Source organism: Diadema antillarum, unplaced genomic scaffold (genome assembly GCF_040938485.1).
Source record: "Diadema antillarum isolate AM-2024a unplaced genomic scaffold, OU_Dant_1.0 seq00000369_RagTag, whole genome shotgun sequence".
Lineage (NCBI taxonomy): Eukaryota > Metazoa > Echinodermata > Echinoidea > Diadematoida > Diadematidae > Diadema > Diadema antillarum.
Genome location: NW_027271370.1, coordinates 948,673 through 975,858, shown reverse-complemented (window position 1 = coordinate 975,858; position 27,186 = coordinate 948,673). Strand labels below are relative to the sequence as shown.

The following is a 27,186-nucleotide window of genomic DNA, read 5'->3' as shown; positions in this document are numbered from 1 at the left end:
TGTTCATTTTGGTGTTACGGGAAGGGATCCAAAAGTAAAATTTTATAATACAATAATTTTTATTTTGAAATATATCATTTTTAGATCTAGGTCGGAGGGAAAAATTCCTACTTTGGAGGAAATTTGTAAGAGAATAATAAGTTTTCGGGATGAAGAAAAAGAAATTGCTATAAAAAGAAATAAGTTGGGATTACATTTGCTGAAATGGGAAAATATTTCTGAAACGAGAACTTAAGTATTGTTTTGTTTTCTTTTTCTTTGTATTAGTACAGTGTAGTTATCAGTGGTGAAGGCAATATAATGTGTCATTGGCCGCGTGCGGGGAGGGATAAGTTTTTGGTGGTGTAAAAGTTATAGGATTTTGTCTGCAGCTAGGAGTTTGATGAGTTTTGTTTGATGAATTTGGATGGGTATTTGGAGCGGTATTTGAGTGCGGGCGGACGATGCTTTTCTGCATACGGCCCATTACACGCTTGTATGTTGTACGTATCAATCAACATTTGGAAGTCGTTTTCATTAGGAAGGAAGGTGGTATCGCTTCGGGTGTGTTTGTGTGTGGGGTGTATGTGTGTATGTGTGTTTTTGGTGTTGGTGTGTATGTGTGTTGGTGTTTGGGGTGTATGTGTGTGGTGGTTGTGGATGTATGTGTTTGGGGTTGTGGTGGGGGTGTGGGATAGGTTTGAGTGCATAGGGGTTGGTGGGATGGGGATTTAATTTTCAATGAAATGATTTCATTCTAGTTTTGTATAACGTATTTTTGTTGCTTTTTTTATGTATATACCCTTGTATATATATACCCTTATATACTCGATTTATAATCAAGTTGTTATGTTGTAGAGAGATGATTGGCAGTATAAGTATACCATAGTCAAAGATATATATATATATATTTTTTTTTTTGTACATGTCAACACTTTCTCGTGAAGAAATGGTCAGTAGGATTGATTTATAATCGAGTTGTTATGTTGAAGGGAGATGATTGGCAGTATAAGTTGGTAATGGATTTGTCTTTTGAATGGCATTTGTACCGTTTTTATGTTCATGTTACACCCAGAATGGGTTGATTTATGATTGTTTTGAATGAAATCAATAAAATATCATTGAAAAACAAAAAAAAAGTATTTGTATACAGTAGTACTGTGTGAGTACCTTGTGAGTTTGATCTGGTCTGCCGTGCTCTTTCTTCTGCATCCAAATTCTGGAAGCATTTTGCTCAATTGAAAGATTTTTCAAAAAATGTGTGGTTACCACGGCAATGCATTGTCAGGCACAAACACAAGCATTTTGCAAAAAAACACCTACACTCACAGATCTTCATACACACCAAATTTGACCTTAATAGCTTAAATGCTTCAGTTTGATGTAAGAATGTGTGATTACCATGGCGAGGCCTTTGTCTAATACAGTGCACTCCCGTTACAACGAACACGGTTATAACGAAGTAAATCTTCTGGTCCCAAAATTATCACAATTAAAGTCTATGGTACAAAATTTGCTTATAACGAACATGGTTATAGCAAAATTTTCGAAGTCTTTTCCAAGCGCCACAGACAAAGAAAAACAAAAGAAATGTGCTCCATTATAATGAAATGTGAATTGCTTTCGAAAATACGTAGCGGAACAAGCATATATAGCGTCTCTGCATGGGTGAACGCTTCACACCACTGTGTGTTCGCTCCTTGTGTCACGCACAGTTTCTGAGGGGAACTTGCGTTTAATATTGTAATACAGTTATGCCATCACATTTCACATAGCTTTCCAGTGTATGATGAGTGTTCAGCAAACAGAATATGATATATATACGTGGTTTCCTTGTTTTCGTTATACATTGTATTTGTTCGGTTATAACAAAATTTCGTTATAATGAAAGAAAACTGGCGGTCCCGAGCATTTCTTTATAACGGGAGTGCACTGTACTAACACAGGTGTTTTGCATATCTACACCTATAGATCATGTACATACTACTTCATGTATGCAGGGTATAATAATTTGATGAGTTTCTTTTTCAGCAAGCCTGGCTGTGTTTTCAGGTGATGGCACGACACAAATACATGTAGAATACAAGTTTGCTTGTTTTTTAATCAAATTGTAGGCCTACTATTAAACCAACAACCATGCCAAGATCTATCAACTCAAAACTTAGTTTAGTAACTGTAATAACTGCAATCAAACCACATTTAAATCTTCACACATTCAACAGTCTTGTCTGCGGATTCACAACATAGACCTCCATGAACATGGGAGGAAACTCCACTCATCTAGCACTTCTTTTCAGAAGTCTATCATACATCTCCTTCTCTTTCAATTCACCCACGTTTTGCTCCACACTTCTGTTCACCAAAGAATCTCTTTTCTTCAACTCTCCACTCATTATCCTCTTTCATGCTGGTGCACTCTCTGTAAAACACAATTCATGTGGGGATTTGCTGTTTAGCGGTACCAAAAATGAATTGTTTAGTATTTAGGTATGAACAATAACCAAATTTAGCTCGTAACTGCAACTTGCTCACTTGAAGCAATGACGAAAACAGTGTGTGCATGCTTAACTACTAGTAGTTGTCTTTACACCCAGACTGAGGCAAGCTACCCCAATTTGTTCCACAGAATACATACCGGTATTGAATTTCTTGGTCTCTTCACAAAAAAAAGTGTTAAATGTTGGGTTAAGTTACACTTTTTGGAGGTCATGTTTTTACTTGTGAGTTTTCAGAGTCAACTACTTCCCAAGCCAAACTACATGACCGACATTCAAGTAGCACTTCACAAGTGCATCCTAGGAAATAACCAAAATGTCATACTGTTACCTTGAACAGACACTCCCAACTTTCACCTGATTTTGACCTAAGCTTATTGCGTGAATAGTCCTGAATCATAATTTACAGTACAGTGCACTCCCGTTATAACGAAATGCTCAGAACCAGCAGTTTTCTTTCATTATAACCGAACAAATACAATATATATAACGAAAACAAGGAAGCCAAGCATATATGATGTTCTGTTTGTTGCACACTTGTCATACACTGAAAATAAAACAAGTAGTTATTCAATTTCAGATTATTGTATTACCATAACGTAAGTTCCCCTCGAAAACAGTGCGTGACACACCAAGTGAACACACAGTGATGTGACACGTTCGCCCATGCAGAGACGCTATAAATGCTTGTTCCGCTACGTATTTTCGAAAGCGATCCTCGGTTGGCTATAACGGAGCACATTTCTTTTGTTTTTCTTTGTCAGTGGTGCTCGGAAAAGACTTCGTTATAACGAAAATTTTGTTATAACCGTGTTCGTTATAAGCGAATTTTGTACCATAGACTTAAATGGCGATAATTTTGGGACCAGAAGTTTTACTTAGTTATAACGAAATTTCGTTATAACCATGTTCATTGTAACAGGAGTCCACTGTACTATGCACAGATATCACATTCATAAAATAGATGTAATGACAAACTGAGGTATCACTCATTATGACCATAACATTGACTCTGATTATTAAGTTCTTTATTAATTTTTTTTTTTGCCCATTGGGGGGAGTTCATCTTTCAAAGACATCACTATACTACACATCATAGACTTCACTTTTCCAGACACATTACTATCTTTGTTGACAATTTAAAGCAAAATCGAAACAAAACAAAAAACCCAAAACAAGGACCTGCACGCACAAGAGTATTGCAAGTTCATCTTCCTCACATGCTTGCGTACTATTACCTTAGAAGAACATAGCAAACTTGAAATCTTGCTCGGAATTTGGTCCCAGCTGAAACGGGGCCACCCCTGGATCTGCCATAAATAACTTTTTGTGTATGTCAGATCCAATATAAATAATATGCATCACTGTACTACACGAATGTCATTCTTCCATCAATATCATTGTTGAAATTTGAAAACAAAAACAGAACAAAACAATATATATCAATGCATATATATTATGTAAGAGTATCTTTTTATAATCAACTGTTCAGCTATAACAAAATTTTGATAGAACAAAAGAAAACTGCTGGTTCAAAGGATTTCGTTAAACCAGGAGTCTCCTGTATATAAATTTTGATGAGAATTCCACAATGCAATTTCAAGAGGATCAAAATGAGAAAATTGCCCCCTAAATTGCTATGAGTTTGGTAAAAGCTGACACACAACGCGAAACACACGATGGCTGCAGGAGGATGAATGATCACAATAGCTGTGAGCAAAAAGAAAGGTTAAGGAAGGGCTGAACAAATAATGCCTCCAGCAGGATCCCTTGCACTATTTGGTATAAGAAAATACTGGGGAAAAAAATCACTGGAGTTGGAGAACAGACATATTGCATTTAAGCATGACAGATAGGAAACCAAATTAAACATAATGTACTCTTCTCTTAAACTGACTTTCAATGTCTCATTGATACACTGAAGAAAGTTTATGGAATAGAAATTCATCCTATCCATTTTAAAGGCGCTTAGTCCAGGTAGTGTAGAGGGCGCTCTTGAATGATAGCGCCGATCAACGTTAGCATTGATACAAAGATTGCTGAAGTTGAGCTGTTATCAAGAGTAAAGCGCGTAGGTGTTGCTAGGTAACGTTGCCTTCATTGTCTTCTCTGTGCATCACACAGTCTGTAGTAGGAGAGTTGATCGTATCACCAGTTGCTTTTTTTGCGTGGCTCTGAATTTCGTACTCAGAAGACGAAATTTCGGGCACGAGTTATTCACAAAGTCCTGAAAATTACAAATTCGGCAAAATTATGAAAATTATTCACTCTGATTTTTGGAAGATAGACTTCAAATATACTCCTCTCCGAAAAAGTTGTCTTTTTGCGCGGTGTAAAGTCGCATTATAATTCCGGACACGATTTTCGTAATGAAATAATCGACGTCTTGTACCTTGTCCTCACGCCAGATTCACAATTCATCCCACAAATCACCATACACAGCAGATGACAAAGAAAAAAATTGGCAAATGAGGCTCAAATTTCGTATTTTACGGTAAAATGTCTATCTTGAACATTTCAAACAGTTCACGCAATAAAAAATTGACTTCTATTTTATGTGCTTTGTGTATGGGAGCGTGGGTGACGAGTTGCGGGCCCCTTCCTTAGCACACAACTATTATGCATCATTCATGTTTGAGGACGATAGCTGCAAATTTCCTGTATCGATCAGTGAACTTGTGGTTCTATTGGAATCTTCAGCATTTTTCCTGTATGTGAGTGGGATTTCATGGAATTTCAGTGATGAAATGTGATTCAAACATGCATAAATATTAACTATGATGAGGTGCGAGTCACTCAACTATAAATCTGAGGTAAAATGTGAATTTCTTCACGTTTTTACATTTCTTTGTTGCTTTTTTTGCGATTTCGGTCCACACAACGTTCTGTGACTGTGAGGCTAATCTAGAAAGTCTTGCACGTACTGAATGTCATTAGTCTGCAAAAATGTGCATGTCTGGAATTACCATGCTGTCAGGTAATACCATACCTGTATATAATGCCAGGGTGGGTGCATAAAGGACAAGTTCACCTTTATAGACATGTGGGTTGAGTGAATGCAGCAATATTAGTAGAACACATCAGTGCAAGTTTGGGGAAAATCTGACAATCCGTTCAAAAGTTATGAATTTTTAAAGTATCTGCATAGTCACTGCTGGATGAGAAGACTACTACAGTGTATGATGTCATATGCGAACAACCATATAAAGAAAATAAAAAGAGAATTTCACAAAACTTTACTTTTTGAATAAAGTGCACATTTCTTCGACTTGTTACTGAAATTATGTTAAGGGTAATATCATTCCCCCTGCCTTCTGAAAGAGAGAAGTCAAGTGTTCTTTTGTTGTGTGAGAAAAGTGAAAATATGTTGAATTTTCTTTATTCTTTCTTTATATCGTTGTACTCATGTGACATCACAAGCTATAGTAGTCTTCTCATCCAGCCTTGAGTGAGCAGAAACTTCAAAAATTCATAACTTTTGAACGGATTGTCCGATTTTCCTCAAACTCTCGATGATGTGCTCTACTAATATTGCTGCATTCACTCAACCCACATGTCTATGAAGGTGAACTTGTCCTATAATATGTGTTTCTTAGTATGACATCACAAAAGAAGTTTGCTAAAGCTGTCATCCCCCTCAGCCGAATCATGAGCTGAACTGTGATCGGACCACTGACTACAGTGGATCGGACTTCCTCGGACTTGGGTAAACGGGTCAAAGTGTACGCACTAAAGAGGAGTTGATAGCGTAGGTCTCTATAGGAAACTTGCGCCGTGCGCCCGCATACGCATTAGACTAAACCACCGGGACCATGTGCCTTTAACAAAAATATGGTACTTTTCAGGGTTAGCAAATGTGAATTTCAACAGTTCACCCATCATTTGTAAAAGTACTGGTATCTGTTGAAACACTATGTCACAATAATCATTTGCAATGTAAACAAAATATAATACAAAACATTTTTTCTCTTACCTCGGTGAAGGACTTTTGATGGGAAAATACATGTAGTGTATAACATAAAAGTAAACTAGAAATGTCGCTATTGCGACTGATGCCTCCGCCATAATGCATGATTCTCCCAATAGGTGTATATAATTCACAATGTGTGATGACGGTTTCACATAACTGGCAAAATATTGAAATGACAGGTTTGTCAGAAATATCTTGAATGTTCACTTTCCTTGAACTAGGTTTGCTATAATGGTCTTAAAAGTGCAGGTACATTGTACATGTATTTGGGGAATTGAGGATTTTTACTTGACTTCTGACCGACCCTTTTATAAGTTTATGCATTGAGTAATTTTCAAGGTATGAAGAAAGAGTGTAATTATAGTATAAAATATATATATATTTTTTTGCATTTAAACCTGGCCTTTGACCCTCAACCTTTGACCTTTGACCTTCCAGCTGGAAATTTCCCAGAGAATCTCCATTAGGTAATACATGTACAGTGTATGTATCAAGTTTTAAGAATAATAATGCAAGCATTGCATGTACTAGTATATGAGGGAAATAATAAAATTTTGAGGAGCTGACCTTGACCTTTGACCCCCTGACTATTGAACCCTGACCCCTACATTCCCTACATAATCCCTGCCAGTCAGTAAATGCGTATGTACCAAGTTCCATGAAGATACATTGAACCATTTGTGAGAAAAGTGAAATTGTAACATTTTCATCTAACCTTTGACCTTTTGACCTTTGACCTAACCAAATTGCTTACCAAAAACTCTTTTGGCCTTTTACACATACAATAATCAAATCCATAATTACAATACGCGAACCGCGAGTGATTTTCACCTACCTTCATCTCGTACATCTTTTTATCAACAGTGGTCCTATTCTGTGGAATTCTCTCCCCTTTGAAATACACAATGCTAACTCTTTGAATATATTTAAATCTGGTTATAAAAAAATTCTCTTTAATGATTACAACCAAATATATTTAAGTTAAGAGCATCAGTTTTTATCCTTTATGTTATGAGACATCAGGTATTTTGTTATTGTCATTGTGTGTTGATTGTCACGTCTTAGTCTTGTCTTGTTCTTATGTTTTACTTGCTTCCAACACATTGGTAACAGAAATTTAATGAATGTTTTTAGGTCAGCTGAAAATAAGGGACATTTCCTTTCTGGCTGCTGCCTACCATAGCAATTCCTTTTACACTGTTTAACTGATATTTTTCTAATTGTATTCTAATGTTGTTGTATGTGTTTGTTTGTTTTTATATCTTCTTTGCTTGGTGAAATAAAGAAACTTAATATCTCTAAACTTAATACCTTATGACATGAAATTCTCTACGGAGAATCTTCATGCACTAGTACATGTCTACACTAAGTTTCAAGAAAATACCTTTGGTCATATTGCATGGATATGGGGGAAATAGCAACATTTTTAGCATTTGACCTTGACCTTTGACCTTTTGCCAATGTCACTAAAATCTACTCAACTAATTGCGACATCATACATCATCCTTGGACCAAGTTTGGTGAAAGCTGCTTCAGCTGTCCAGTTTTGAGTTACCACGTAAACAGATAAATTTTAGGATTTGACCTTGATATTTGACCTTTGACCTCTATCCAATTTCATTCAAAAGCTAATCAAGTAATTGCCCCATCATACATCATCCTCAGACCAAGTTTGGTGAAATTTGCTTGATCCAGTCTTGAGTTATCGCGTAAACGGATAAAATTTCAAGATTTGACCTTGACCTTTGACCTTTGGCCGATTTCACCCAAAATCTAATCAAGTAATTGCACCATCATACTTTATACTTGGCCCAAGTTTGGCAAAATTCCAGTCAATATTACTCAAGTTATCACGTAAATGAATGTGGACGGACGTACGGACGGACGGACAACCCGAAAACATAATGCCTCTGGCACCACTTCGTGGCGGAGGCATAAAAAAAATCTATAACACAGTCCTGAAGAGAATGCTGGACAAATAACAAGTACTATGTAAACAATGTTACACACACACACACACACACACACATTCACAACAAATAAAGTCGAATCCTTCATAAAGATTCTAAGGTGGAAATGAGGAGAGCTACATAAATAAATTATGAACTATGTTTACTGTCCTGTAAGAAATACAGCATTTTAATGTGCCAGTTAGTGCATTTGGAGGATTTATTTCAACCTGTCATATTTTCTATACTTGTCCATTCCTGACCATTCTCACTGGAATTCTTCCCAGCTTATAGCTTACTAGTGAAAAGAAAACTTTTAATTTAGAATAACTTTCCACTTTTTAATACTTAAATAGTTTCTCCTACCTCAATTAGAGTTTGTCATATATGAATAACAAGACAGACAAATTTTTACTCTATGGTAGGAATGAACAATCTAGCTTTCACCAGTATGAACAATATCCCACAAGCTCCAATTTTGATTCTTATCACCAAGGTATATAATATTCATATATCAGCAGCAAATGCATGTCTCTATGTAACCATGTGTCATCAGTCACATCTGCTCATTTTTGGGTATTTCTCCTCTGGAGCCAAATTGAGATCACATCAACGCATCAATCGGTTTCCATTAGTTTTCCTGGATGATCACATTCTGGCATCACAGTTTGTCGCATAGGAACTCCCAAAATATGGGGAACACTCTGTCTGTGAGTCTGTACCACAATGCAGACTCTAGCTGCTGTCCTTTCTGTGATGGTAATGTAGGCGGTCAGGATTCCTGATCAGATGTATCCTCTCCGTACTGCCATCATAGATTGTCTGAGACTGTGACTGCGAGCTGCTGCCGTCGGTAAGCCTGGTCGTCTCATCCGCCGTGGACACTGACCTGGAACCTTGCACCGCAGACTTGTGGTAAAGACTAGCACCAGAGGGAAGAGTTCGGCTTCCTGATGAAGGGGTGTCTACATTTGCTGTGGCCCCTGATACCTGTGAAAAGCACGGAATGCCAATAACCATGGACATATCCAAAATCTCCACAAATATTGAATATTCACATCTTTGTTAATGCACAGAACCGATGATATTATGCCAAACAATCACTTCATTCAGGCCACTGAATAGACTCTTCATCTTCTGATTTCTTGTGCTACATCATATTTATGACAAAAAAAAATGTTTTAAAACAAGTTGTTTTATACATTTACATCGTTACAATTCTGCAAACCTGGCAAAATGTGAACTAAATTAAAACCAAAGAAACTGTCATTAGATTATCACTTCTTTTCTGAATCTACAGTCTACAAATACAGGGGAAACTCGGTATAACGAACACTGCTATAACGAGATATCGGTTATAACGAGGAAATTTTCTCGGTCCCAAATTTCCTTCCACACAAGTCTATGTAAAATGCTACTCTTATAGCGAGATCGGCTATAACGAAATAACTGCTATAACGAGATAAATTTTGTGACTTCCAAACAAAGAAAAACATAGTAAATCAAACCTGCTATAGCGAGGTAAAGCAAAATGCCTTCGGTAAAGCTTTACTTCGCCTGTGCTATCATCTTCCGCGATTGTAAAGCTTGATGCGCCAAAAACTGTCTTGTACACACATAATCATTTTCTTCAGTGCACTCCAGCTAGCACTGCATGTTGTACGAGTGAAGTGTGTGTGTGCACGCACACTGATACATGCAGAAAATGTGGTGGGACGGCCATATGTATACATGACATCATCATGACGTTTAGCAGGTGTGAGGCAATCTGATGCTGTGATTGGCCTTCTACTTTAGGGAATTCCCCGTCTTCACACACACGCAGTCATAATGTACATACAGAATGTGTCACATACACACACAGCATTGTGCAGACCATATTCAAGCTTTCCACACAACACACACCCATAGGCCTACGATAACCACATACCAATCCACAGACGATCTTGATACAATCGCAAGCTATATAAATTTACAAATTCAAACATCTACAATTAATAAGAAACACATTCTTGATATTGGATTTCCTTGGCGAAAAACATCTTCTTAGCCATAAAGGTGAGTAATTCCCTCACCCACAATATCAAGTTATCAGTATTGATTGAAATATGATGGGTAGTCCCACATGTGCAAATTAATGTCTTTATTTTATGCCTTCTTTTATGCCTACTGATATAACGAGATATCGGCTATAACGAGGAAAATGACTCGGTCCCGACCATCTCGTTATATCGAGTTTCCACTGTATTGTGTTAGAATTAGATTCACCTTCAACAGGTCAGGAGTGAGGGTGCCACAGACAAGGCATCACTATCTCTATAAGATGTGTGCTGAGTTTAAGTACATGTCAATTGTGAGTGCTTCTCAGTTTAATTCTCTCATTTCACATCAACTTCACTAGGAATAACTGGTGTAAACTTGAGAATGGTAACAGTAAACTTGGGTAGGGAATTAGTTATGTCTCTCTTTTAGCTGCCCCTCTCCCCTAGAAAAAAAAAACAACAACAAAGCAACAGCAACAACAAAAAAACCACTGAAAGCATGGGGAATGATGATGTTGAGAAAATATCTGTATACTGCTCTATATACATCTGTATCCTACATGACACAGACCTGTGAAAAAACATTTTTTTTTTTAAGCAAAACATACTTTTCATAATTTGACCTTTAATTTATGGCATTTTTCACTTCATATCCATCCTGCAAAAAATATCTTGTCCTCGAAATACAGTGAACCCCATTATAATAAACAAGAATACATTTCATTACGATGAGATAATTTTACCATGAAAAAAGAAATTTATCCTTATTTGCTTTGTCTGTTACAACGGGACTGAAAAACTCGGCAAAATATCCAACTTCACAAGATTTACAAGACATCTGGCATTCAACTGTCCTGCCTCATTTATTATATGTACCACTCCATGGCACACATGGCACATCACACCTACATGCACCATGGTTCCTATCGAGGCTTAGACCCACTTTTGTTAATACAGGTTTACATAAAACATACCTGTGAATATTGGCTTCCAATGCTGGATCGTGCACCTCCTTGTGAAGACAGTGCAGACTGGCTTGCCTTCCTTTTCTTGTGGCTTTTGTGTCTCAAGCTGTATTGAAATATGTAATAGCAGATGTCATGTGGATCCTCTTATGATGTCAGCAGTGTGTTTTACAGACAAATGTGAAGCCATGCTCTCCATACATTGATTATACCTGCATGCATTTAAAATTCTGCACAGGGCAAGACATTGCCTATGATAACAATATTACCTAAATCAATACATTATTTGTATCGGATTGATTTCATGCACAGAGGGAATGCATATTTATTTTGTTCTATATTGGCATTCTACTATAACACATGAGAGTACTAAAGATATTCTGAGAAACTCTTAACAATGTTGGAGGTATCCCTGAGTAGCTTTTAAATGTTTACCTCCCCCCTGCTCTTTTCTTTTTGAAACAGATGGGAAGGAGAGGAAAAAGTAAACACAAACACCAGCGTATGTTAAAACCAAGAACAGTAGGATTCTTGCAATTTTGTAAGCTATGCAAAAGCTCCAGCAGCTCTAATAGGGTGAGATCAGATGGGGTCAATTTAACCCTGTATGACCAAGGAGGTTCAACAGCTGGAGTCACAAGACTTATTCCTGTTTAACCCATGCTCAATGCCACTACTCAAAAATATTGGAAGCATGTGCCAAGCTGTTTGACAGTTCTGTTGATTTTAGAGAGGCAAGTGTATGGTCTGTTTGGTTTCTTTCAAACACAAATCTGTTGTAGACTAGTTACAACACAACAACAGGGTGGTCCACAACTTGAAATCTGAGCATGTTGCAAGCTCAGAATCTGAGAATATTGCAGAAATTGAATATACGCGGAGCGCACACAATGAGTACGTAGTACGCAATATTTTGCTGCTTATCTCTCTTTGTGCTGCTTACATTCAATGTTCTCTCTCATATTTTGCACAAAAATATCTAAGTACCAGGTAGTTTGATGTTTCTTATGTTATGCACATGTTTTGCACATTTTTGAATACTTTTACTTTGAGCTTGTTGCAAATTCTTGAGGATGTTGCATAACATGTTGCTGGCTTTTGAGGATGTTGCACAAGAATTTTAGCATGTTGCAGCGACATGCTAAAACCCCTCGTGGACCACCCTGCAACAATCTGACTGAATCAAGGATTAATCTCAATGAACTTTTCACTCACCAGCTGATGAGTTCATGGAGAAGAGCCATGTAGTTGTTGTATTCTGCCTCTCCAAATGGCTGAAAGAGAAAAGGTATGAAAAACAAGAGAAGTCATTTCTTGACAGACAATGATAAAAAGTATGATTACAATAAGATAAGTACAGATTGCTTAACTGTAATGGCAGTGTGCTGATCCCCCAAATGCTTCTTATGAGAGCATTCTTGTTCATACGTTAACTGTGTGCCAAAAGAACTGACAACATGCCTTCAGCTTTTTAGTATCTTGCCTTTTCATGACCTGGCGTTAATAAAGCATTTTTCTTGACCGGCTACAATTTCCTTTTCAAAAGGCCCTGAAAAATAGAACTGATACAGTTGGAAGCCAGAAAAAATGACTGCAGCACAGAAAGTACTACAATATCTGTGCCTTCCAATAAGATAAATATATTCTATTACAAGTAAACCCTTCATTCTATATTCACATGAAGTTCACTGACAGTGACGTTTGACTTTGACCTAGTTTGCACTAAGATTTATTTTCTGATTCATCCCCATTCTTCTTACCATCCAAAAACACAATCTCCCTGGACTTCCCTCACAGAAGGTATGGTCGAAAACGACATTCTTAGTTAAAAACAGCAGTGACATCTGACCTTTCATTCCAGTCACTCAATCTCAACTACTGTCTACCCATTTCTACTCTCTCCAGTCACTTGAAAAAAAAAACCAACAACAACAACAATCTCGAGACAAATTGATCATTTGGTCACATTTGTTTGATGGACAGTTATCTATCTGCAACAGAATTTTCAGCGGATTCACTACTAAGAAAAAAACAACAACAACAACAACAACAACAGAAATACATACCTTGCAACCAAATCTGGCATGTTCATAGGCATCTATGTAGGCTCTGCAGAGGGCATCACTTGCTCCTTTCAGAGGGGTCAAAGGTGAGACTTTCAATTGCTTAATGTGCTCCCTGACACTAACTCCTGTCGATCGTGCAAGCCGCATGTCTACTTTCTTCACTTGCTCCTCTGAAAGAATCCAAAAGATACAAATAAGGATTTAATGCAAGAGTCTCTTTCTTCTCTCTGTATGGCACCATGTGCCTGGTGGATACCATTTGCTGCCTATTGCTAGTTACAAGGGGAAATGAGGGGCGGCCCATTTTTCTGGCTATGCACCCTGTCCTTTGCGGGGAATGAAGTGGAATCTTTTAGTGCATGAGGGACTGAGTGTTTTGCCTCCAACCAGAGGAGACAGCATGTCAAACAACATTACTAAGCTAGACTCACTTGGACTTGCAAGAGTAATCAAGACGAAGGCAACAGATTTAGTCACAGAATGATGCTACTACAGTGCACTCCCGCTACCATGAACACGGTTATAACGAAATTTCGTTATGACAAAGTAAAACTTCTGGTCCCAAAATTATCGCCATTAAAGTCTGTGGTACAAAAGTTGCTTATAACGAACACGGTTATAGCGAAATTTTCGTTATAACGAAGTCTTTTCCGAGCACCACTGATAAAGAAAAACAAAAGAAATGTGCTCCGTTATAACAAAATGAGGATCGCTTTTGAAAATATGTAGCGGAACAAGCATTTATAGCGTCTCTGCATGGGAGAACGTGTCACATCACTGTGTGTTTGCTTGGTGTGTCACGCACAGTTTCCGAGGGGAACTTGCGTTACTGTAATACGATAATCTGAAATTGAATTTACTATTTGTTTTATTGTTCACATAGCTTTCCAGTGCATGACGAGTATTCAACAACTTTATGCGTGGCTTCCTTGTTTTCATTATTGTATTTGTTCGGTTATAACGAAATTTCGTTATAACGAAAGAAAACTGCCGGTCCGGAGCATTTCGTTATAACGGGAGTGCACTGTACAACATTTCTTTGGAGCCACTTAAGTTCACTGCCTTCACGTTGAAAAAGATTCTTAACTATGACATTGCACACTGGACTTTCACACAAAGCAGGAGCTGTTGATGTGCAATTACCAATCACATCACGATCATTTGTGTTTTCCATTGTCTTTTTTAAACTGCTCTGTGTGCTTCAGTGTGTGGGGTACAGGCCTCAATTTGAAACAGAATACAATCACAAACACTCTAACTTGCACAATGTATGATAGATGTATTACATCAACACATAATATACTTGTGAGATAAGATATACGAATGTAAACTTACATGCAAGCAGTGAAAGAAAAGAAATATAACAAACGTTTAAGTGAAAAACAGAAAGCAAATCAACAATACATTAGGTTTACCATTTCTGCCACTTAATATGAACAGCAATATCACTTGAATTGTGCATATTTTACTGGGGCATTTTTAATAGACTATGCGCAATATAGTTCAAAACTGAATCACTGATTCCATTATTTCAGGTTGAGTGTGATTTTTTTAAAATCTAACTTTCAGAGGACAATTGGTATAAGGCTTGATTCTCACCGAAATGAACAAATGCATCAACAGCTTTCATCCTGTACACATATGTGCATCTTTCTGCAAAGGGAGGAAAATCACATTATTTCAAATCATACCAACAGTATCATACCAACACTAAAAGTTATGTGCATTTGCTTGAACACTTAAATCACACTGAAAATCTAAACACTTACAAAAAGGCACACACAAATTCAGGAAAGGTTCATACATGCACTTGAAAATTATGAATGTTTTATATCAATGAAAACCATTGCAGCACAATCTACATTGCTAGTGTCCACGGATCACTCTTCTACTGAGGTACAAAGTATGTCCATACAGTCTACTACTTCAAAAAAATTAGAATCATTCTTCCCCTGTAGTTTCATCACACTCAATTATTGATATAAGTTCTGTAATTATTGTTATCTTTCTTCATACCGCTCAATATCATGTATGGTGTCAAATTTTCACTCACTGTAACAATTTAAAACAACAAAACACTTATACCCCCATTCAACAAACATTTTTTTTTTCTAATCGGTCACTCATTGGAAGCAAAGTTTGTTGCTTGCGGTCACCCACCAGAGTGTATTGGATCGCAGTCTGATGAATCTGACTTTGTTGGTCGACTATCTGGCGAGTGTCAGACGTGTGGCGCATGATCTTCATCGAATGATCTTGCCTCATCGGATCACCACCCGACATGTCTGACACTGACCTAATAGTCGACCAACACAAGTCTGATTCATCAAACTGTGATCCGATACACTTTAGTGGGTGGTCAGAAGCGATAAACTTTGCTTCCAATGAGCGACCGATGAGAGAAAATCTCTGTGGAATGGGGGTATCAGATGCTACATGCACCATGCCTTACAGCACACAGCAGCATGCGATAGTAGTTATGAACATCTGTAACGGTGAGCCCCACAGTATTTACTTGAGACGGGCTCCAGATATTCCTGTAATATCGCCAGTATAGTTACCATTTATCTCTGCTACATTTCAAACAACTATACAAGCAAATCTATGGATTAATGTTGCAGTATAAAATTGGTGTGACCTTGACATAACATAAGTTACTTGACTATCCACTTTGTCTAAATTCAGATTGCAGAAATGTAATGTGCGACACAGCAAAAGTTTTGCACCCACCTGAATCTGTATTGGCCAGGTACTGAAGGCGGTAGTCATCATCAGAGAGGAGTCTGGGAAAACCCTTAATCTGCTGTGTGCGTTGCAATAGGTGCTCAATCTCCAGCTGCAGTCTTTTAGGGGCATTGTGACCAACAGTATTATGTGGTGCCCTCCGTGAACGGAATTTGAAGCGGGTAATCTGGCGCTTGGCGAAGAGTATGACCATAAGCAGAAACTGTAAACATAATTGGAAATGAATTTTAAAATGTAAAAGGGAAAGTGAGTATTGGTCTAATACACCACAAAATATACAAACAGCAAGCTAGTGTGCAGGCATGGAAGTATGACACAGTATCAAAATGGCCCATGTTCCAAACGCATTCAATTGTAGACTGATAAATCTGTCTCTTGTTCAATGGCCTTTTGTTAACTGTACGGTGGGTTATATGGTTGGCCCTCAAAACAACCACATTACAGTCTGCAAGAATCTTCCGCTAATCGAAGGAGGCAGGTGTAACTCTACGAAGGAGGAGGAGGAAGAGGAGGAGGAAGAGGAGGAGGAAGAGAAGAAGAAGAAGAAGAAGAAGAAGAAGAAAAAGAAGAAGAAAAAGAAGAAGAAGAAGAAAAAGAAGAAAAAGAAGAAAAAGAAGAAGAAGAAGAAGAAGAAGAAGAAGAAGAAGAAGAAAAGAGAAGAAAAAGAGGGCACCGAATGGAAAAAGGGGCAGATTTTATCTAACAAACCATTATAAAAATTAGCTAGTTCGAATGGGGTTACCTCAGTAAACATTATTTACAGAAAGAGTTCCATGTATTCCCCACTAACAACCTAGAGTAGGAGTCTGGGGTCTGCATTACCCAAGAAAACTCGAGATCAACATTGCTGGCCTAACCCTCTAACCCTATTAAAACTAGATAGGCTAAACTCGGTCTCTGCCGAACTCTAAACCTCACCTAGCCCGACCAGATGCCTGGTCCATGCGCGGGCAGGGCTGTGTATAGTGAAACTTCACCCTTAGGCTGCATTCACATAGAAGTATACGGTACCAGTATTCGCTATTCGGGCACCCCGTACACCATATCACCCCCACCGTCAACTCACCATCCCATGCAGTGAGGATTTCTTCCTCCTACATCCCAGCAAATCTTATTAACAATTTCTAAACTGCATCAGAATGTCAGTCTACATGCTTATTTTTGCTAAAGGGCAAATCCAGACCAAAATTGTCATTATTTCATAAACGAGAGACGATATACGCTTCAAGAAAATCGAACAAGCTGGATTCCCACTATGCTATACTATTCTGTACTTTCGAATAGTGTCCTCATAGGCTGCGTTCACATAGAACTTAGGAGTATACTATTCGGGTATTCGGTGCGCGTTTTCGAGGGCATGCGAATAGCTTGAATCGAACGATAGGATTTCCTAACACCGGTTCACATAGGAGGGCACTATTCGAAAATGCCGAATAGCATACAGTAGTACCTAAGGTTGATAGCACAGTGGGAATCGCGCTTGTTCGATTTTCGAGCAGCGTATACCATCTTTTGTTTATGAAATGATGAAAATTTTGGTCTGGATTTGCCCTTTTTTAGCAAAAATAAGCATGTAGACTGACATTATGATGCAGTTTGCTAATTGTCATTGCTGGGATTGTGTAGGAGGAAGAAGCAGGGAGTTGATGGTGCGGGTGATGGTGTATATATTGCACTGGGTCGACTTGACGGCGCATAGCGAATAGCGAATAACGAATAGCAAATACCGTATACTTCTATCTATGTGAACGCAGACTTGTGAACCGGTGTTAGGAAATCGGCATCGTCCGATTCAAGCTATTCGCGTGCCCTCGAAAACGAGCCCCGAATACCCGAATAGTTAGACAGAAAGATCCGTCTGTCCAGAGGACTCTTTTTATATTTTGCCATTAACGCTGTCCTCCGTAGACAGACGGAAGGTTGCAGTACCCATTGCTGTGTGGATGTTCTTAACCACTGTCTCTATGGAAAATTGGGTGAGGTACCTCACCCTTCTCGATTGCGTCCAATTCACGGCCCTAGGTCGGCAAATTTAAGCTTGTATAGTGAAATTAGCTTTTTAAGAATACATTAAACTCACCAGATTAATGAATAATCCAAAATTTTAGTAGAATTTTCAACGTAAAACACAGCCTGTCGCGTCGTCACGTTCAAACTGCAGAAACATACACTATGAATCTATTAGCCAATCACATGCGAGGTAGTTTCTACGCGTTTGTTTTACTAAAACACGTACCTCGCATGTGATTGGCGTACAGATTCAAAATGGCGACTTACAGCTTGCGAACGGCGATTTAGCGATATCGATAAAATGTCTGCGTTATAACCGAGTTTATGTGAGTATTTCGATTGGACAATTGAAAAATTTATCCCAAATATTGCTGCATAATGTGTCATGTCATGTCAAACTTGTTTGAATGTAAAAAAGCTGTCTGAAATTTGGTTTATCGTAACGTTTGATCTGTGCGCGACTGCTCCACACAGGAGCCGCAATCATTGACTTCGGTCTCCGCGGAACATTCCCCGACGGACAGATACAAACCGATCTTTCGGTCAACCGAATAGTATACTTCTAATGTGAACGCAGCCTAAAGCCACCTAACTATACACAGCCCAGTCGCTGTACGTAGGTACGTCGCGACAGACAGCGTACTTACAGCGTCTGGTGGTCGGGCTAAAAGCCACCTAACTATAGACCGATTCAAGTGACCGTTCATGGAAGTGCGCCCTCTTAAGGCGACGCCATAACTGGGGGCCAAACAGGCTGGGTCGGCAAGCGCCCTGCGTGCGTAGCAAGGGTGCCAGCGGCAGCCAGTGCTTTTACCACCCGGCGCCAGCCGGCCAGCTAGCTATCTCTGGCGCTGGCAGCGATCGACGCATCTGGCTTTGTGACAACTAGAGTCTACATTTTTTTTTTTCGCTAGCTAATTAAAAACAAATAAAATTAAACAACTTATACCGACTATGAGCGAATCAGGGTAGATGACATACGGCTGTAGCCAAAACTTGAATTTCAAGGTAAATATCGGTACGATCCGTGAATGTTTGTAGACTATTTCTTTGGCGATGACTTGGGTACTCGCGTGTAAAAGCCCCGTAGATTCTTTGTGGAAGAGAATAAAAACCGCTCGGGAGAATTATTGCTAGGCGCAGGCAGACGTCTTGCTAATAAGCCTAGGCTGTTGACAAGTTAACTGATATAATTAAATACAAATAATGAATAAGAATCTTGAGCTAGATATGGCGCAATAAATTGCAAGCTATCAGTTAACTTAACCTTTTTAGGGCAGGCTAGGCTTTACTCGGGAGTGTCGGGCCAGCAGGGTACAATCTGTCTAACGTTAGATCTTGTCTAGAAATCTAGGCAAGAGTCCAGACTATATCTAGACCTATTACAATTGACTTCTAGAACCCTACACGACGGTTGTCGATAACTTCAGGCAAGCCTAACTAAGCAAACCAAACGGAATATAAATCTATAGGCATTTCTAGGCCGTATATGCCTAAACTTACGTAACGACTACGTCGCCTGATGTCTACAACCAAAACTTCTACTGTTTTAGGTCTAAGTAACCTTGCATAACATCACGCTAACGCCTAATATCATAATCTACAAAAGTGATTTTTAAATCATACTTTCTTAGTATGATTATGAAACGGATGTTTGCCGCCATCCATGGTTTAATATTTATAAGTATCACTTTATCAAAAGTCAAATTCAGAGTTCCAGGCCAAAATTGAATAGGCCTATGGTTAATTCAGTGGTGAACATTGAAGAAGTGCAAACAATATAAGAATTTAGCGCATCTTGAAACATTTATTTAGCTGTAGTGTAGGCTGTAAAATGTTTGTCATAATAATAAAGTCTAGCCAGGAAGTGTATTCTAACTTTGGCGAGTAGGACACCAAGGATTTGTAAAAAATAAAATAATAAACCAATGAATTATCAAATTCTTTGATCTTTGATCTAACCTTGTCTTCTAAGATGAACAACATATTTTACGAATATGCAGTGATAACCTAATCAAATAGAGAATCTAGTAGACAGTTTGTTTCGAAATCTGTGCATTTTTATACCGTTGTATTTCACTTAATTGTCTTAAATTTTGCCTTAATTTATCATGCGTCAGCGGTGTCTGAATTTCACACACTGCCGTGCAGCTTCCATTTCCATTTTTTCTGTTATTTGTGCACCCAACGACTGCACGATGTGTTTTCCTGATCCTTCCTTTGAAGCTTTCAAAGTAGATCAATATGTCTGAATCACTCAATTTGTCCAAAAGAAGGGCATTAAAAGCCGCTGAATGACTTTTACACAGTGAGTAAACAATCACAATATTAGCGCGGCGCCGGCGGTCGCCGGCCGCGGCGCAGCGGCCAGGCCCGGCTTACTATGCGCGATGGGTACGCTAGGCTGCTAGCTGCAAGTGCGACTCGCTGGGTAGCTAGCTCGCGGAAGCCCCCGTTGGCCCCCAGTTATGGCGACCGTTATAGCGCCGCTAGCGGCGGTAGGTGAATAGGTCATCGAAATTGAATCGGTCTATACACAGCCCAGTCGCTGCACAGCGTCTGGTCGGGCTAAAAGCCACCTACCTAGCCTTGCCCTAGGCTCAGGCCAGAGCCTAACACGGTTAGGTAGGTAGGATCTAACTTTAATCAGAAAATCATGGATTGCTTGTAGAATGGTGAGGTACCCACACCTTGTCAGGGGCCCTAATACCGTCACCCTGCGTAAAATTGTTGGTAGTATAAGTGCACTGAACAAAAATGTACGTCCAAATGACTGTCACAGATATGATGACATGTTGATTGTTGGCGAACCCAGCCCGACCGGCCCCCGGCCAGCCCGGCCCGTGCCGCATCAGCCCGAACACGAACTGACGTCTGGACGAGACGCCTTATTGCCAGGTGGCCGGACGTGTGCGAATTAAAATGAATGCGTTCTAGCAAAAATTATTTCGCACTTACCAGACTACCAAATCCTGCAATAAGGATAAGAGTTGTGGGTAGAATTGGTGGTAAGTACCGCACCGCCATTATTGTGATTTACGTCACCGATGGCGGCTGCCCTTCGAAATTCCCACGCCCGATCATCATGACACTGACAGTGCTGGTGTACGTGTGTACGTGAAGCTCAAGTACTAAGTATAGCAATAGCGTCGCTATTATACGCGCTCTCTGCATGTAGAAAGCGGACTCGACAGCGCGCAGCTCAAAGAGCGCAGCTGCTGTCCTGCGACAGTACTCGACCCAGAGATGTAGTATCGAGTCTATCGACCCGATCTTCATTGCATAGCCTACTCGTAGCTCCCTCGTCGGCCCGGCGCGCCGTGCCGCTCCTGCACATAGAATCAGGGAGGTGGGAAGAGATCTCTTCCCACTTCCCTGATAAAATGTAAACAAAAACGCCAATCAATAGTCACCATGCATCAAAGAGATTTTTCTCGGATCCTCACTGGGGAAAATCTCTTTGCCATGCATGCAACACGTAGCATGCCGTCCTAACGTTATTAAATTTTATCAAGTATTTAGTAGTAGGAGTATTAAAAAGTTGAAGAATTTATCCAGATTTTGTAAGATAATTATGTCGAAGTTTGACTAGAATCATTTTTAGTAGTGCCCAAACTGTGAAGTGTGTCAGTTGACACAGTGTGCTTTATTTGTTGCACTGAACTCTATTGGAGTTCAGTGCAACCCTTAAAGCACACTGATATAGAGTTCAGTGATTCAGTGTTGTTAAATCTTGCCGATATTATATTACATGTCGATAAACTTGGTCCAACTTCTTGGATCACCATCCCATCTAGCTGATGAAGGCTATTAAAACCATTATCCATTGTTCTGTCTTCATATTCAAGACATGGTTTATTGTCGCTGCGAGCTATATGTTGAATATGAACAGAGAAAGGGACTGTGTGGGTTGGCCTCACTGAACAGTTTTGAGTTCAGTGGTTGGCCTCTGTGGGAGTGACCAAGTTATCGACAGGTGACCAACGAACCATAGAAGGTTAGGAAAAAACCCTAAAACATAAACCTGCATTCGTACAGGCTGGCCTATTTACTGATGCCATCCACTGATCGAGGCATGCATTGTTCCTTCACAATACATGTAATTCACGCAAACTTGGAAAAAGTGCAATTTATCATTGTTGTCTTTAAAGTTCATGTGCTCGGTCATGCATGACATTTGTCGACATAATTAGGTATCAATGTAAAGAGGAAGAGTTCTTCTTTCCTCACAACCAATATTGTGCTCTCCATAGCTGACAATTATGAAATAGTAGTGTTACCCCACTCCGGCGGGGGTGAACGGAACGTAGAAAAGACGGACAACGAAGTGACAGATACCACGTTGGTGACGTTGTGCCAAGGAATTATTGTCCCAGGAATATTTTATCTTTGATCGAAAATCTTTTTTGAATAATTATTACATTCCATCAAAGTGGGCACCGGGATTGCTGAATTTCTATTTTTTTAAGCTCCGACGAGATGGAGGGAGCAGTGGCGTATCCACAGAACTCTTACACATAGAAGAATCACTCGCCACCCGTTTTGTCGCCGTCGCTCGACTCATTGTCACGTGACGTCCGCCATTTTGCTTAGCGGAACTTTTTTGCGTGCAAATCCCAGCAGACGCCATCCACATACAGTGACTGCATGTTGCACCGTGTTTTTCTGACGTTCCGAGACCCTGAGCGAGGCATTAAAATGCCGTATTGTGCGGCTGTAAACTGCACAAATCACTTGACAAAAGGATTTGGAAACAGGTAAGTTTGACACCAAGCCATGATGAGAATAACAAGTAATTAATTTCCCAAGTAACGTTACAATTAGGCGGATCGGTCGTATGTTGGCTTTCTTGTGAGCGCAGTAGCAAAGGTAGTCCCAGACACTGGATTTTGTGTTTGCCGTCGACATATCTGTTTACCACCAACTACCAAAATACGCAAAATAAAAAAGATCAAGTAGGCCTAATGTAGGCCCTGGGGCTATACACTCTGTACGTTGTGTGTTGGGGCAAGCAGCTTTGTACATGAAAAAAAGTACTATCTATTTATGTAAATTTGAGCTTAGGTGTAAACTTTACACGTAGATTTATTCTTGTCAAGCTAGAGTCACAGTACTAGTGGTGGGTCAGTGTCAGTGACAACACTGTCGTTTAGATACTAGATTGTCTAGACTGACTGTGTACTCTAGTATTATCAGGAGCTTTCCATGGACCATGTCCATGCATGCAATCATCATCATGCTTGCCATAGTTGTATTGTAGGTACACATGTTTTATGATTATGAATATGAGGTCTATACAAATCTGATATGGTAATAATTTTCACATGTATCATATGTTCTCTGTGTGTTAAAAATCCTAGATTTCCAAGAAGGGGTGTTGCTCTTCGCCAAAGATGGATTGTGAACATGAGAAGAGACCACTGGATTCCCAAACCATACTCTACCTTGTGTTCTGACCACTTTGAAGAGAAGTACTTCGATCGCACCGGCCAGATAACAAGGCTGCGGGCAGATGCTGTACCAACTTTATTCAACTTTCCACAACATCTCATGAAGGTACATGCAGAAGAACAAATTTTAATTTTGCATGTTAGGTGTTTGAAATTGAGTTTTAGTTTTGAAATCCGTCCGACCAGGAGCAGACATATACCCTTCTGTGTATGTCTGCTTCAGAAACGGATTTTAATCTACCATCACATCTCATCCTGGTCGCTGATGAAGAATGCGATGACTAACCTGTTTGGTGTCTTGTTTCTAAATAATGCACTTTCCTTGCCAGGATAAAGTGTTTTGAGGTCTATTGCCATTTTAGGTTTTTATCACATTCACTTCTGTTCCTTCAAACTATATTGCAGGATTTCATTTTAAATGGTGCTTAACCTAACAAGAGCAAGTGCAATTTTGCACTACATGTATATATGAATGTATTGCCTTTGTTATCATTGCCAAGAATGCCTTTCATATTCTTGCCAGACAGTGTCCATTATTCATGGATTTATTTTTATGTTGTTGCCACATTGCCAATTTAATGCATGTTCATGAAACATTGCTTTTGCAGTATGCAATATTTTTCATACATGTATTTGCGAGACTTGTCTTGCCTACATATTGTTGCCACGTTAACATTTCGTACTATACCATAGTATGTTTTCACACTCATAAGGATTTCATTTTGAATTGCGCTTGAAGCGAACAAGTGCAAGCATAGGCGTACCCAGGATTTTTTGGAGGGGGGTGTTCAGTGGCGTACCGTGGGTCAAGACATTGGGGGGGGGGGGGCGCACCTCATGGAAGCAACATCAGAATTGCATAACTGTACAATTAAATGCGAGCAAGCGGAGCGAGCGAGCTTGAAAATTTTGACATTTCACAGCCCCAAACTGCCGTTTGTAGCTATATATAATAATATATGTATTTGCTTTGGAAATAAAGGGGGTTGCACCGGGTGCAACTGCTGGCAGTTGCTGGCAGTAACATCAGGAGAATGGCATAACGATTAAATGCGAGCGAGCAAAGCGAGCGAGCTTGAAAATTTTGACATTTTAAGTCCCCAAACTGCCGTTGGCAGCTATATTTTTTCGCTTTAGAAATTAAGGGGAGGGGGCGCACCGGGTGCAACTGCTGGTAATTACTGACAGCAACATCAGGACAATTGCATAACGATTAAATGCGAGCGAGCGAAGCGGGCGAGCTTGAAAATTTTGACATTTTACAGTCCCCAAACTACCGTTTGTAGCTATATTTTTTCGCCTTAGAAATTAAGGAGAGGGGGCGCACCGGGTGCAACTGCTGGCAATTACTGACAGCAACATCAGGAGAATTGCATAACGATAAAATGCGAGCGAGCAAAGCGAGCGAGCTTGAAAATTTTGACATTTTACAGTCCCCAAACTGCCGTTTGTAGCTAATTTTTTTCGCTTTAGAAATTAAGGGGAGGGGGCGCACCGGGCGCTACTGCTGGCAATTACTGACAGCAACATTAGGAGAATTGCATATAACGATTACATGCGAGCGAGCGAAGCGAGCGAGCTTGAAAATTTTGACATTTTACAGTCCTCAAACTGCCGTTTGTAGCTATATTTTGTCGCTTTAGAAATTAAGGGGAGGGGGCGCACCGGGCGCTACTGCTGGCAATTACTGACAGCAACATAGGAGAATTGCATATAACGATTAAATGCGAGCGAGCGAAGCGAGCGAGCTTGAAAATTTTGACATTTTACAGTCCTCAAACTGCCGTTTGTAGCTATATTTTGTCGCTTTAGAAATTAAGGGGAGGGGGCGCACCGGGCGCAACTGCTGGCAATTACTGACAGCAACATCACGAGAATTGCATAACGATTAAATGCGAGCGAGCGAAGCAAGCGAGCTTGAAAATTTTGACATTTTACAGTCCCAAAACTGCCGTTTGTAGCTATATTTTTTCGATTTGGAAATTAAGGGGAGGGGGCGCACCGGGCGCAACTGCTGGCAATTACTGACAGCAACATCAGGAGAATTGCATAACGATTAAATGCGAGCGAGCGAAGCGAGCGAGCTTGAAAATTTTGGCATTGTACAGTCCCCAAACTGCCGTTTGTAGCTATATTTTTTCGCTTTGGAAATTCGGGGGGGGGGGGGGGCGCACCGGGCGCAACTGCTGGCAATTACTGGCAGTAACATCAGGAGAATGGCATATAACGGTTAAAATAAATGCGAGCGAGCGAAGCGAGCGAGCTTGAAAATTTTGGCATTTTACAGTCCCCAAACTGCCGTTTGTAGCTATATTTTTTCGCTTTGGAAATTCGGGGGGGGGGGGGGGCGCACCGGGCGCAACTGCTGGCAATTACTGGCAGTAACATCAGGAGAATGGCATATAACGGTTAAATGCGAGCGAGCGAAGCGAGCGAGCTTGAAAATTTTGACATTTTACCGTCCAAAAACTGTCGTTTGTAGCTACATGTATATTTTTTTCGCATTGGAGGGAGGGGGCGCCCGGTGCGCCCCCTGGATCCGCCACTGGTAGTCAAGGGTGTCGGTTTATGTTCATGATTGGGGGAGGTATGACCAGCGAGGGGGCGTCGAAGTGACCAAGCGGGAGAAGGATGTCCAAAATCTGCACTTTATACAGAGCATCCCCTAATTTGTTTGTGTTTGTGAGTGAGTGTGTTTCATACAGATGGAAAAGTTAGGAAATAGCCAAGGTCAAGTCTTATTATTGGCAATGCAAGGCATTTTAATATAGACTAGTATGTAAAGCAACACTGCAAAATCAATGATCAAGCTTTGATAGCAAATGTGTACAACCTATCAAACATTGCGCAACATTGCAGCGACTCTTTTTGTCATTCCGATATTCTGAGTACACTGCGCACATCCTGCTTGTATTCAAAATGCCAATCAGGAATCACGCTGAATATCAATCTTTTGTCGTCTCCGGGCTTTTTGCACAATGTTATACCTCTTTAATTATAATATGGTTAAAAGAAATCTTAGAAAAATATCTTTTTTCCTTGATCATCCTTTCATGTCGATTTCAAAAGCAGTTTACTAACCTTTGAATTACCATTTTCGTAGGTTTTTTTTTCTTTTTTTCCTTTTTTCTTCTTTTTTTTTCTTTTTTTTTAATCAGCGGATGGGGGGGGGGGGGCACGTGCCCCCCCTCCATGCCCCCGTAGTTACGCCACTGTTCCTAGACCTAGATATCTAATGAATTTTAGACGCAATAAAGTCATCCAACCACAATTTGTAGACTCACACTCAGTTATTTTTCAGTTTTAACTTTCAGTCATTGAAAAAATTCATATCTACTATTACTAAAGATTACCAAGTCCATGTGCTATTACTAATTACATTGAGTAGCAAGTAACTTGCTACTCCCAGAGCTTCCAGAGCTTGCTGCTTCCAGTAGGCCATTATACTGACTTTACTTGGTAGTCAGTGGCGTATCTAGGGAAAACGGCGCCCGTGGCAAGCGCGAAAATTGCGC

The 27,186-nt window shown here is 39.7% G+C and overlaps 1 protein-coding gene across 1 annotated transcript; it reads right to left on the bottom strand.

Annotated features, from left to right (window-relative positions):
• Positions 1-8,659: 8,659 nt before the first annotated feature.
• LOC139731388 (protein C1orf43 homolog) lies at positions 8,660-21,279 on the bottom strand. The gene is made up of 7 exons (XM_071642276.1): positions 21,180-21,279; positions 16,197-16,413; positions 15,066-15,119; positions 13,467-13,636; positions 12,616-12,674; positions 11,410-11,506; positions 8,660-9,383 (listed from the first exon to the last, which is right to left on the bottom strand). The coding sequence occupies exons 1-7, from the start codon at positions 21,246-21,248 to the stop codon at positions 9,129-9,131; spliced, it is 921 nt and encodes a 306-aa protein (XP_071498377.1). The 5' UTR covers positions 21,249-21,279; the 3' UTR covers positions 8,660-9,128.
• Positions 21,280-27,186: the final 5,907 nt, after the last annotated feature.

Coding starts and splice junctions, on each gene's coding strand:
- LOC139731388 (XM_071642276.1), bottom strand. CDS start 21,248: ATGGCGGTGCGGTACTTACCACCAATTCTACCCACAACTCTTATCCTT. Junction 15,120..16,196: donor CCTGGCCAATACAGATTCAG/GTGGGTGCAAAA, acceptor CTCCCTTTGCAG/AAAGATGCACATATGTGTAC. Junction 12,675..13,466: donor ATGCCAGATTTGGTTGCAAG/GTATGTATTTCT, acceptor TTTCTCTTTCAG/CCATTTGGAGAGGCAGAATA.